At 34.2% G+C, this 13551-nt stretch overlaps 1 protein-coding gene across 7 annotated transcripts in view; it reads right to left on the bottom strand.

The window, feature by feature from the left end:
- LOC130897109 (leucine zipper putative tumor suppressor 2 homolog) overlaps nt 1–13551 on the bottom strand; it is a 301729-nt gene that overhangs the window by 51464 nt on the left and 236714 nt on the right. For 4 of the 7 annotated variants that reach the window (XM_057805702.1, XM_057805701.1, XM_057805704.1 and 1 more), the window contains one exon: nt 2912–3053. In XM_057805702.1, coding sequence (XP_057661685.1) covers nt 2912–3053 — 142 coding nt within the window. Of the gene's footprint in view, nt 1–2911; nt 3054–10446; nt 10714–13551 lie in introns of those variants that run through there. The other 3 variants (XM_057805707.1, XM_057805708.1, XM_057805706.1) reach the window with 3 other exon arrangements.

Below are 13551 nucleotides of genomic sequence, written 5' to 3'. Positions count from 1 at the left end.
TTTTTCTAGTTTATATAATGATTTCTACTTCTAAGAAATAAATTCTACATGTTTTTATAGTTGGTGTTTGCAGGATTAACTGCGAGACCTTGCATTATGTGAACAAATGTCAGGCCTTAATAAATATTTCTTCATTAAAATATACCAAGTGTTTTAAAAAAGCGACCCTGTTTCTAGGATAGGTAGAAAATTGCAAAATAATTTGGATTTGGCCAATAGTTATAGGTATTTATGTAGATATTGGGTATCATATACACTGCGACCCAAAGGTATCCCCTTTTCTTGCTGCGATATTGAGGAACCCAGTGTTTACAGCAGATATGTTAATCCCACTTCTTTTAGAAAGTCCAGATGGTGGGATGGCTGTAGTTACTGAAGATCTTCGTCTTCTATTTCATATGCTCTCAGGTGTAGTGCTCTAGAGTTACGAAGTGTTTCACACTCCGGAGAATGTCCATAAGTGTCTATTGAGGCAAAAGTGCCCCGTTAGAATTCCTGTTATTATTCGTAGACCGTTCTTAATTATGCTGATACATTTAGGTCTTCTTTGGTTGTAGTTTCGCAGAAGAGTATTTGCCTGCCTCAGCCCCTGTAAGTTATCCCGATTATTGATTTGGCTCCTATCTATCAATGTTTTTTCTATTGTTCTGAAGCTTGCAACACTGTATTGTTCGTTCCAATGAAGGGCTTGTCTGCCCCCGCTTTAGCTGCTTATCAGCTATTTCATTTCCCTTCACTCTGGTGTCTCTTGGAATCCATTTTGGGTAAATTTATTTTTCTTAGCTGCTTTGCTATCGGATCTCTTGTTTGCGACAGTTCGTCTCTTGACTGAAATAGACGCTCATTATGTTGCTCTGGCTTTCAGAGTGTTTGGTTCTGGGCTCGTACACTCCTATTCCAGTTTTGGATCCGTTCGTATGACATTTCTATTCATTTCTTGTATGGTGATTTGATACCACTTACTTCTACAGCTTAGAATTGAAGGAAATTCTTTCTCAGAGCTGATTTTTTATCGATGCATAATCCTAAGGTATATGCATTTTGGTCATTACTTATGGACGTTTTTTCTCTGGTGATACTGCCTTCTTATATAAACATAACTTTTTCAAAGTTAAATTGGCTCTTTCCTTAGGATATGACCAAATTTTGTAGTTAAATCGAATGACCAAGGAGGCCCAAGGATGACCGAATGATGCTATTGAATCGGAGCTTGTGCATTTCTACCAATTCAGCGATTTGGAAAATAGGTCCTTAATCAATTATGACATTTTTTTGGTATGAGTCTTCTATTATATCGATTAAGTGATTTTTCAAAAACTCCAGGTACATATAATCATTCAAATTTCCAAGTTGCTGCTCAAAAATTAACTTCAAATAAGTTTTCATAATGTGACTTATAGAATTTCTTGGTGTTAAATTTGAAATTGTGTTTAACAAAACTAGCCTCACAAAAGTTATTATCAATACCTACTAATCGTGTCACTAGTGCCCTCTATGAACGTCAAATATAAAACAAATTCATAGGATGTATCAGTAATAATAGTCTGTTGTATATTTAAATTTGTTGTTATATATTTAAATTTTTGAATAATTGTTGTAACTCCCTTCTGGTTTTATTATTTCTATGCACAATCTTAGCATTCTCTGACATTTCGACAGACAGTGGTCTATTGGGTTCCATTCGTTTTTCAAGATATTCCACAAATGCGAATTAGAAGTAAGACACTGCTATCTGATATTCCTGTCCATTTTGTCCCACAACTCAATCTGGTTGAATATTTCTTTCATTCTTTGAGTCTTTGTGATGCTGGAAAATGAATTTTTTACCCATTAGGTACTACATTTTCCCTTAATATTTTTTAAAGCCTTCTTTCTTTTAAATTTTTATTGAGTCTCGAGTAGCTCTTCTTCCAAAACATCCCCAAGCCATCACCTTCGCCGTGCTTAACATCAGTTCTTTCTTTGACCTGTTCACGAACACTTTATTTTCAGACCCAAGAATATCAAACGTTGATTTATCACTCCAACAAACTATCTCCCACTCTTCATGCATTCAATTTTTATGTTCTTCAATTTACTACAACCTCTTTATTCTATTTTGACGTCTTAAAAGAGGTTTATTTACTGCCATCCTTCTAAAAAGGCCAGCTTGTCTCAATATATTAACAATGTAGAAATACTCAAAGGCAGATCATTAGATTCGTTTAACTGAGCTGGTATACCTGGGCTCGTATTTTCATGACCATCGCCCATTTCTTGAATGTGTCTTGGGCTGTTAGTTTATCAAAGAAAATATTTATCTTCAGAAGTTGCTCGCTGCCTCAACTCTACGTTTGTAAATAGCATGCTAATAAATTAGTTTTTTTGACTAAATCGTGAAACTCGAATAGCTCTTCTACTAGCCATTATATCGATAACGTATTGAATGTAATTACCTCGAAGTAGTTTATTGGTTGCAACTAACTCTTCTTCAATTACAGTATCATTGCATCCAATCTCCTTTCCATGTAGCCACTGTTGCATTTCAGCTTTTCGACAGTTTAAAGTGGGAATATCAATTATTTGTTAATAAGTACTACTCATCTCTTGTAGTTCATAATGCACACCATCATTACCAAGAAACGTATTAATAAAAAATTAATCGAGTTATATTCCAGTAAATTGATATCGTTGAATAATAACTGTTTAATTAATTATTCTAGATCGATTTATAAGAGAAAAACCCACCCAGTGAAAACCCACTTACTTTTCCATTAACTAATAGTGATTCTTCTTTTTTTTATTGGTATTTCAAACTTGAACAAACAATAAAATAAGTTTTTGATAAAGGGTAAACGTCTAATTGGATTGGTCTATAAAATCTCGTCCCATTACTGTTTAGATTCAAATTATTTATATTCTAAAAACTTACTTCCGTACAAGGTTAGTCTCGATCCAGGCCTGGTGAGTATTGGTGTTGATCCGTATCGTTCTCCGGTTATTCCAAACCTTGACGAACCAGTCATCGTCATAGTTGACGGTTTGAAGGCGATGGGTCGAATTACAACCTTTCCCTGTAACAATACACGACATTTGATATTTTCATGAATGCCGAATCTAATAAACATGTTATTGAAATTGAAAATGTGAGGTAAAATAATAATAAAATAATTTCTTTAGCTTTTTACATACACATAGTAATAAAATTTTGCGAACTGCAAAATATGTTGCATACCAGAAAACGCGTCGATTCAGATATTGTGGATTACCTAAATCAAAGGGATTTTATATAACATTTTTAAAGGAAAGAAGCAGTAATTTTGTGCGCAATGTTTGGAGAAACAGTTTATCTTTGAAAATCATACTCAGATTATATGAAACCGTTTCAATTATATTGATGAATATATCATAGAAATATATGCTTCCGCATCTAAGTTCATCACATAATCTATTAACATACAGAATGTACACTTGATATTGTTAAAAGTAAATGATGCATAACAACTGATATCACATTTTGGTTTTATTAATGAAATGTTTTAAACCTTTTTTTGTATTGTCTTGTAGACGATACGAAAAGGAACTCAATTCATCTGTTGTTACTGAGTTGATGGAATGAGGTATCTATGAACGATGGTAGAGTCTACTAATTATCGTGGACTACAGCTGCAAGAATCAGAAACTCCAATTCGAATTAAACAATACTTCTAATGATTAATATTGATTAATATGAATTAATATTGACCCACGACGTAGGAATGATAAAATAGTTCGGGCTACCAAGATTTTCACCTCCGATTTCCATCAACCTGCATTGATTTTAATGGAGTTTTGACAGCATGTAGGGAATACCTCAAAAAGTGAAATCTGCACCACGCCCATACGTGCTTTTTCCATAGTGATCAGCTCCACCCCAACTAGATGGTGAAAATTTTTATGTTTAAAATAACAGCGGAAATTGATAGAGGTCCAAATTTTCAGCAGGAAATGATCTTAGCATTTTATTAAAAAAAACGAATAGTTTTATAGTTATGCGCGATTAAAAACTCAAAGACACGTCTTTAATCGATTTTTGATGAATAACTCAAATAATGTTAATTTTATCATAAAAAGTGTATGAAACCAAAATGAAGCTTTTAACAAAATGCTTTTCTTAAATTTGTTTTAAATATAATATAAACCGAGTTATCATTTATTTAAGATTGAATATTTTTATCGAAGAAAATTTTTTAAATTCAACGTCGACTAACGGAAAAGCAGTTAATTCAAGGTAATTGGATATAACCTCTTTCAAAGTACTTGGACAGCTTCAAAATGAATGTTAATGGAACTCTCTAGCATAAAAACCAAGAGAGTTATGTCCGAATTAAAAACGATTTATAGTTTATAGTAGGAAAAAACCTCAATAGTACCCAAATTGCAATAAAATTTTAAATCAATGATTATTTATTTTATTCACGTACAAATAATGATTTCTTATTGTTTGAAAGATTTAGAATACATAATTTCGAAAAAAAATATTTTAAAAGTCGAACAATCATTGTGAAAATTTTTAAAAATTTCTTTTCAAAATTTCTGAAAAACTATAGGATATACATACATAAAAATTAATAAAGAAAAAAAATTAGTACCCTTACGTATGACTGATACCATTTTCGAGCCCTTTGAAAAATAGAGAGCTAAAGAAATATAAAACGTTAATAAACTAATAGATTAAAAAATTTCTCATAAATCTACGTTTTGAGCAACTATTTCTATAGAATTACTAATCTTGAGAAAAAAGGGAGGTGGACGAATGGAAAAAAGAAAATTTAAGCGCAGCAGCTTGTATGCATGACTTTAATGATCAGTTTTAAACTACAAGTGATGTTTGAATGTTTTGAGAACACTGTGTATATTTTTTTGGAATTCGCTTATTATAGGAACAATATTGTTAAAATAATGTCAAATTACATTTATGAGGGTTGTCGGAAAAGTTTCAGACCCCAACCTGAAGATGTCAACTCGTATCAAAATTAGTTAGGGAATTGTATTTGCGCATACGTTGGGAGATCATCATGATTTCAATAATTTCAGAAGCTTATTTTGCTTAAAAATCCTATAAAAGCGTCGTTGTGAAAATTTGTATAAAAAAACTGTTATGAAATATATTTTCAAAAGGCAATACACCTTCTCAAACACTGAGACCGTACTCGAAGAAAAAGAAAGTGCTCTTCCATCTAACACATTGGTGATCGCCATGGCTAATATTCAGGAATTGCACTTCGAATTGGTTCACTATCCACCGTATTCATAACATCCGGCCGCCAATGATTTTTTCCTGTTTCCTAACCTTGAAGTTTTACTTACAGCGAAGAGATTTTCATCAGAGGAGGACGATATCATATACAAATTGCCTATTTTTAGAAGAAAGATAGGAAATATCATTTGAAAGTACTAAAAAGGTTAGAACATCAATAGAAAAAGTGTATAGACCTAAAAGGAAGCTGTGTTGACAAATGTCTTGTTTTTTATGTTGAAACCCTAGTATTAGTTTCAAAACTTATGTTGTATACCTAACTATTGATTTAAACGAAAATAATTATGATTAACATAACTAAATTCAATGAAAATAATTTCAAACCTAAAGTTCATAGTGCATATGTTTAACTCACCCTGTAAGTTCGTCTATTTTTTGTTTAGACAAAGTAATTTCTATTGAACCTAATGCGCTTTGCGATCTTAGAACATGTTGACCAATTATATCTTCTGAAAGGCAATAAATTGATCAGAAAAGGTCAGTTAGTTTTATTTATTGGTCTTGAACATTTAATTTGTAAATAAGGTTTGAAGTTTTTCTAGGTCATCGAAACATTTTATAGTTCACAAAAAAAAAGTAAAGCGCCTTCAAGTTAGATTTTTTGCGTCTGGATCTACCATTATAATCCTCAAATGAAGAAACAGTCAAAACAGTGGATTGAAAAGAGCAAACCTGCTCTGCAGATAAGGCCCAAAACAAAAAGTGCATGCATGCTTAAACAAAATTGTACAAAAGTCTTCGGTGTATGGTTAAGGTTGAAATATTTTGAACACATATGGCGCCATTAATTACGTAGTTAATTATCTAAGTTAATTGTTAGATTTGCTACAGGGTTTATTTAATGATTTGTTCTTATTGCTGGCAATATTAGCTCTACATTTAGATAAATCCATCTAGCGGAATAATAAGATTATTATGAAAACAATTTAAATTATTGCAGGTAGGTCAATGTAAGAACGTTCCTTCCAGAATAAGTTTTTAATTTCAGCTTGGGCGTACTAACATAATAGACGTTTAACGACAAAATTTCGGCGTTTATTGTATATTTCTTAAGATATCTCGCGATAGAAAATGATATTGACTTGCGGTTTCCGCTATTATAACGTTGATTCAATTTAGTTTTGATAGACCTACTTAAGCTTTTATGCTTCTATTTACATTTGTCAAGAGAAATCATCAAATCTAAAATAAATAAAACAACGCTCCCAAGCATTTACATAGCTATTGAAATTGTTTAGAATTTATACAGGGTGTTTCTAAGTTCGTGGAATGTGATTGCTCGTATTAAATTAACAAAATTTCCTCAGTCCATCACTATCCCAGATATCACCTTTGAAAGGTGCTAACTTTTCGTGCACTCGTATTATTTTAAAATTCCTGTTACATTCTACTTAGTTTTAGTCACCACATTTTAATGGTGATATCTTGGAAAGTAGTGGGTCGAGAAAATAAATCCATCTTAGTTTCATACGAGTAATCACGTCATGAATTTTGTAGCATAAATTTAGAATTACCCCGTATCAGAACGGGACTTACAGGCATCTTTCATAACATGGTCTAACATGGTCTCCACTCTCCCCTACCTTTTATTTTAAGAGAGAGACTAAACCTTGTGAAATGAAAAATATGCAAATTTGGTAAAGAATTCGAGTATCGCATATGAAGTGCCATTTAATTGAGTAAATTTTATGAATTTTCCCTTTTTAACTTATATATTTTCAAACACACCCTCTAGTGTTGGATTTAAAATACTGAAATTAATTACCACGTGTTTTTGGGACCACTTTTGTGATATTTTTTTACCTGAATCTCTCATATAATCCTTAATCCCTGACGTCCTTAATTGTTCACCTGGTGTGTCAAAAATGACACAAAATGATACAAGAAGTATATTAGAAAGTACATTTATTTTGGTTACGTATTTCATGCAAAAACAAAATACATGAAAATAGGAGGAAAACTAGAACAGATATCAAACCAACTGAAAACTAACAAATACAATTTGGAAACAACCAGAGAGAGGATAAAGGATGGGATACAAAAAGGCTATCAGCCTATGGAAGAAACAAAAACATACTAAAAAACAAAAACAAAACCAAGCAAAACAAAATAAAGATGTACAAAACCCTAATAAGACCAGTAATCACATATGAAATGGAAACAACAGTAATAAACAAAAGAGAAGAAGGGGAACGTGAAAGAACCGAAAGAAATATAATGAGAATTATAACAGGTCCAAAAATAACACTGGAAGGAGAAAGAAGTGCAAAGAAAAACGAAGAAATAGAGAGAGAACTGGGGAAGGAGAATATAGTAAGATACATAAAAGCACAAAGGCTCAACTGGGCCAAGCACATAATGAAATGATCAAAAGAATAACGCAATGGATCCCATTGTGGCCAAGGAGAAGAGGCAAGCCGAGAAAAACTTGGAGAAACTTCATAGAGGAGGACATAAGAGCACTCAATATAGAAAACTGGAGAGCAAAATGTCGGAACCGAAAAGTATAGAAAATAATAACAAAAACAGCCAAAACAAACCATAAACTATAAAGAAAATAAAAATTAGGAAACGAAACCTCAAAAAAAAAGTATTTAAAGCGCCAAAAGCGATAGCCATAATCCACATAAGATTAGAAGGCTTGATGATGATGATGATGTATTTCATGCAAATTGTCTGAGCAGAATTTTAATAAAACAAAAAAATAATATTATATTAATGAAAAATAGTGCAGAATAAAATGATAATCAGAATTTAGAATCTAGAAAAAACCTTACCTTACCTTAGAGTGAAATCGAAAATGTATTCATATTCGGTGTGTTCTATAGTGAGAAGTTAACAACCCTGTGCGTGAAAGCGATAAGACGGTAATGGTATTAATTGGAGTTTTATCCATTCCTCTTGAGCCGCAAGCTTGAATTTCTGGTTAGAGAGATTCGTTGGATAGTTTTTAGGTAGGATAAGGGAAATTTTTTCATAGGAGGAAGGTTTGTTGGAGTTTGCCCTGATGTAGGAGTGGTACTTCTGCAAGGCTGAGGTTGTGGAGGTTACATAGGGTTGTGCTTGCTGTCCTGGCTAGTCAGGAAGAAAACTGAATGACAACTGGCCAGAAGAAAATGAAAAGAGAGCTCTGGTGTAAGTGAAAACGGCTCTTCTCGGTTTGAGAATATATTTTTATATTTTAGCATGTTTTTGTTTTATTTTATTTTTGTTTTTAGTTTGGGGGCGGGCGGGTACAGCTGCGGCTTCATTATTTCCTATCGTCGGCCATTTGGCTGTTGAACCGGTTCACAAGGTTACAGGAAACCGCAGGAAACCTGCAACACCGACGATCGACGAAGTGAGTGGGAGTCTTATGGATATGGGAGAGTTGTCTAGAAAGTTAAGGTAAATTTCAGGGAGATCTTTGCTGTTGCTAGTAGCCGCAGGGGTGGATAGCGGAAGTGGCAAACAAAATAGATATCAATATACTCATCAACTTGTAGCGGAAAACTCCATTTACTCTTAATTTTTCAATCAACGTTGATTTAATATCGTTGTGAATATCGATGTGAAATAGTTTCTGCCGATGTAGGTATTTTTTCATTTTCTTTAGCAGCTTCTTGCTCATCATTATCTTAACAATTTCTTCGCAGACAAGTAAAACTAAAGTTTCAGAAAGAGTGCGGCTTCTTTGCTTCAACTAACATGTTAGCGATCACATAGCTTCCTTTTTGTGCTTTGTATGAAGTGTTGAAAGACGAACTCACGAGATTTAGCTGCTTCTTTCAAACGCTGACAATACGTTTTGTCTTTTTGGGGTACTGATGGGTGTTTAGTGGTTAAATGACAAATTAGTTTACTGGGCACTGTCGAATTATTACAAGGATAAATTGAAAAACTCTTAGCCTACTATAGAACCAAACAAAATTTCAATGACAAAATATTTTAATTCTCAACATATTCTCCTCTCAATTGGATACGATGATATTCTGATGGAGACAAATCTGGGGAATAAGAGGGGTTTTCTAGTAATTCAAACCCTTAATCACGAATTTTTTGCATGGCAACATGAGATTTGTGTGTAGGGACGTTGTCCTGAAAAAACAAAACACCTTTGGATAGCTTTCCTTGTCTTTTCTCTTTAATTTTTTCCTGTAGAGTGGTCAGTAATGTCGAATAGTAATCTCCAGCTATAGTTATACCCTTATCCGAAAAAGTCTCATCCATAGTAACAATTCGGTTTAAGAAGTCGTTTTCAAATCGACCACAGATCGAACGCGATGCTTATACTCTTGCACGCTTTTGGTCAACATTCAAATATTTGTGGATCCATTTTGCAGCAATTTTTCTCATTTCCAAATTGACGTGAACTATATGATGAACGCATTCGTATGAAATATTCATTGCTTCAAATATCCGTTTTAGCCCAATTCGACGGTCTGATAAAATCATGTCATGAACTGCATCGATATTTTCGGAGACTGACACAGAAACTGGCCTTCCCGATCGGCCATCATCTTCAATGGAAAATTTACTTCTTTTGAAGCTTGCAGTCCAATTTTTCACGGTCGCATACGAAGGACATTGATCACCAAGGGTGTTAAGCATATCTTCATAAATCTGCTTATCTGTTAATCCTTTTAAATACATGTAGTTGATGATGGCTCGATACCCCAATTTTTCGATTTTCATAATTTTGGTGGACATCTTTTTTCTTTTAATTTATTGCGTAGCTCTGGTTTACTTTTTTGACGTCAAACTTTACACTAACACTTCTAATAAGTTATTGTTAGTTGCTATGATAACACAATATTTTGTTTATGCATGGAACTACTCTACGCTAACTAGATATCAATACATCCTCGTACCTAAAGTTTCTCCGCGCACAAGACATTTTGGGGTAGGACAAGATTCGTCTTCGCAAAACCGTAACTTATTTTGGGCTTCTTTTTCGTTTTCATCACTTCCACTTGAAAAACTTGCACTTAATGAATTTATCCATTTTTAATAATATTAATTTTACGCTTATTATAATAAGCAGCGAAACACAAGCGTGTGGCGACTTTAAACCACAAAATAATATGAATGAAACAAAAACCTCTCGTTCGTTCGCTCGCGTGAATATATAAATAAGTAATGGTAAGAAAGGCTTAGGTACCTACACTAATTATTTTTCCTACCCTTACTTATAAGTTTATGAGACAACCTTATTTTTCCGAAGCATTCCAATTAACGACCAAGGTACATCAGTATGGCGCGGTACACACTTTGCGGAACACTGATTTAAGATTCAATGTTATATATTGTAAATATTGTTCTTAAATGCAATAAACCCGATAATAGAAAAAGTCAGTGTTGTTTTGTTTGAGGTGAGAAACATTGGAACTACTTACATTAAAACAAATACTTACGACGTTGAAGAAACACACTAGTATGTTTGTTATATCTACAACTAATATAAATAATTGATAACGTTTGTGGAACTCGTAAATGTGTCATAATTATACACATTGATTGTGATAATTCAAGAACCTTGAGTAAAATGATAATCCGTATTTCAAATGGATTGTATTACAAAATCGATAATAATATTTCACATAAAGTCACGAAATTTGATGAATACTTGTCAAATCAAAGCTTTAATTTAATGTAAATCATAATATATGTACAGGGTCCTTCACATCGAACTGAATCGATATGCATATGAGAAAGTACTGAAACTAGTGTTCTGAAAATTTGCACACATGCAGCCCTTCACAAAAATATTATATTTCTAAGTTTAAGTAAGTCAGGTCTAATATTTTTGGGATTTGGACAAACAACACTTACAGCTTCCAAAATATGTGAAAACCTTGACAAAAATTTATAAAGGGTATTCAGAAAATGTTGCCGAATTTCGATATCTAAAAACTTAGCTTTTTCAAATGGCAACCCCCATTTTTCTGTTTGCCATTGGATTCTACGCTTTTAATTAAGGGGACTTTGTTAGTAAATTCATATATCTCAAATTAATGGTTTTTGTAGAACCTTAAAAAAACTGAAATTTTCATAGTTTTTAATTGTCACTTGTCGATGGCGAACAACCAATTATGACAGTTAACGAATCAAAAATGAAAATACTTAAAAATATTCAAAAACACTACACTAAGAGAAGAAGAACAAAACTAAAAATTAAATTAAAGTGAAGTAAATTAAAAACCCCCTTAATTTAAAGCGTAGAATCCAAAAGAAAAATGAGGTTTGCCATTTGAAAAAAAGTGTTCGAGGTTTTTACATAGAGAAATTCGACGCTATTTTCTGAACACCCTATATATATTTTTGTTAAGCTTTTCACTGATTTTGAAAGCTGTAAGTATTATTCGTCCAAATCCCGAAAAAATTATACCTGACTCACTTAAACTTAGAAATATATTTTTTTTAGTGGAGGGCTGCATGTGTCCAAAAATTCCGTAAATGTGAAATAATTGAAAAATGGTGAACATTAGGCATACGATAACTCAAATAAAAGTATATTGAAATTATGCATAGATTCCAAAAAATTAATAAAAACCAACGTATATTAAGTTGCGGCAGCTTTTTTAGGGGGGAGCGCCCGGACTAGTACCATAATTTTTTACTATTTAATTGCTAATTTATTACCCAAAAAGCGATTTTATTGCTCAAGCGGTTCACGAGAAACGCGACTCCCCCCTACCTTAATATTAAGCTACGGCAGCCATATGCATTATCTCGGCAACGGTGAAAGCTATCGAAACGAGCTTAGCGCGATAATTTATTGCTAATTAATTGCTGAAAGATGGCATGGGTCCCGGATCCCGAAAACCACCCCCAAGACTCGAACTCCACAACCCCTCGGCGGTCTTGAGCTACGGCAGCCCAGAAACGCTATCTCGGCGACGAAAATAGTTACAGACGCGCGCTCTTTGGGGTAATTTATTGCTAATTAATTGCTGAAAGATGACATGGGTCCCGGATCCCGAAAACCACCCCCAAGACTCGAACTCCACAACCCCTCGGCGGTCTTGAGCTACGGCAGCCCAGAAACGCTATCTCGGCGACGAAAATAGTTACGGACGCGCGCTCTTCGAGGTAATTTATTGCTAATTAATTGCTGAAAGATGACATGGGTCCCGGATCCCGAAAACCACCCCCAAGACTCGAACTCGACAACCCCTCGGCGGTCTTGAGCTACGGCAGCCCGGAAACGCTATCTCGGCGACGAAAATAGTTACGGACGCGCGCTCTTCGAGGTAATTTATTGCTAATTAATTGCTGAAAGATGACATGGGTCCCGGATCCCGAAAACCACCCACAAGACTCGAACTCGACAACCCCTCGGCGGTCTTGAGCTACGGCAGCCCGGAAACGCTATCTCGGCGACGAAAATAGTTACGGACGCGCGCTCTTCGGGGTAATTTATTGCTAATTAATTGCTGAAAGATGGCATGGGTCCCGGATCCCGAAAACCACCCCCAAGTTTGGGTCCACTTCCGGTATAACCGAAAGTTTCAGAAGACTGAAAGTATTTTAGCTAAAACGAGCATTTCGGAAAACCTACGCAAGCAAATTTTCAGATCACTAGTCGCAGAACTTTCCCATATACATATCGATTCAGTTCGTCGTGAAGGACCCTGTACATTGCATATCATTAAATTACATGGTATATATTTTGAAACAAAAATTAGCAACTAATATCAAATAGTTTTAGACACGGAAATAAAGAAAATTATAAAAAGCGAGCATAGCAACGAAGGGATAAGAAATAGCAACTGAAATTTTACGAGGATTATTTCAGATGCTGATGATTTTAGTACCAAAACATTTGTATAGTCGAGAATCGAGTAAATTCTTACATAGAGAAAAGTTCGTTAGGCCCCGTTACCTTGGAGCACAACTTTTTTCTATCCCAAAAATTTCAATTGTGATCGTTTTCCTATATAATGCGACATCATCAGATCCTTTTGTGACGCCACCGTTGCAGCGTTATTTACGATAATGATGGTGTGCTTCAAGGTATCTTGACCTAACCTAACTAGATTTAAATTACTAGGTATCTACCTAGGTTATGTTACTGGGTACCTACCTAGTTTAGGTTACTAGGTACCTACCATCATTATCATAACTACTACGGCGGCGTCGCATAATGATATGATGACGTCGCATTCTATCGCAAAACGACCGAAAAGATCGCAATTAAAACTTTTAAATTCGAAAGAATTCGTGCTCAAAGTAACGGAGCCGGTTCGTTGGATTGTTTGTGAATTGGTTGAGGACATTAATCATGTGGGGGG

Source organism: Diorhabda carinulata, chromosome 8, assembly GCF_026250575.1.
Source record: "Diorhabda carinulata isolate Delta chromosome 8, icDioCari1.1, whole genome shotgun sequence".
In the NCBI taxonomy this organism is placed as follows: domain Eukaryota; kingdom Metazoa; phylum Arthropoda; class Insecta; order Coleoptera; family Chrysomelidae; genus Diorhabda; species Diorhabda carinulata.
The sequence above is the reverse complement of the archived record's forward strand: the minus strand, read 5'-3'. Positions and strand labels throughout refer to the sequence as shown.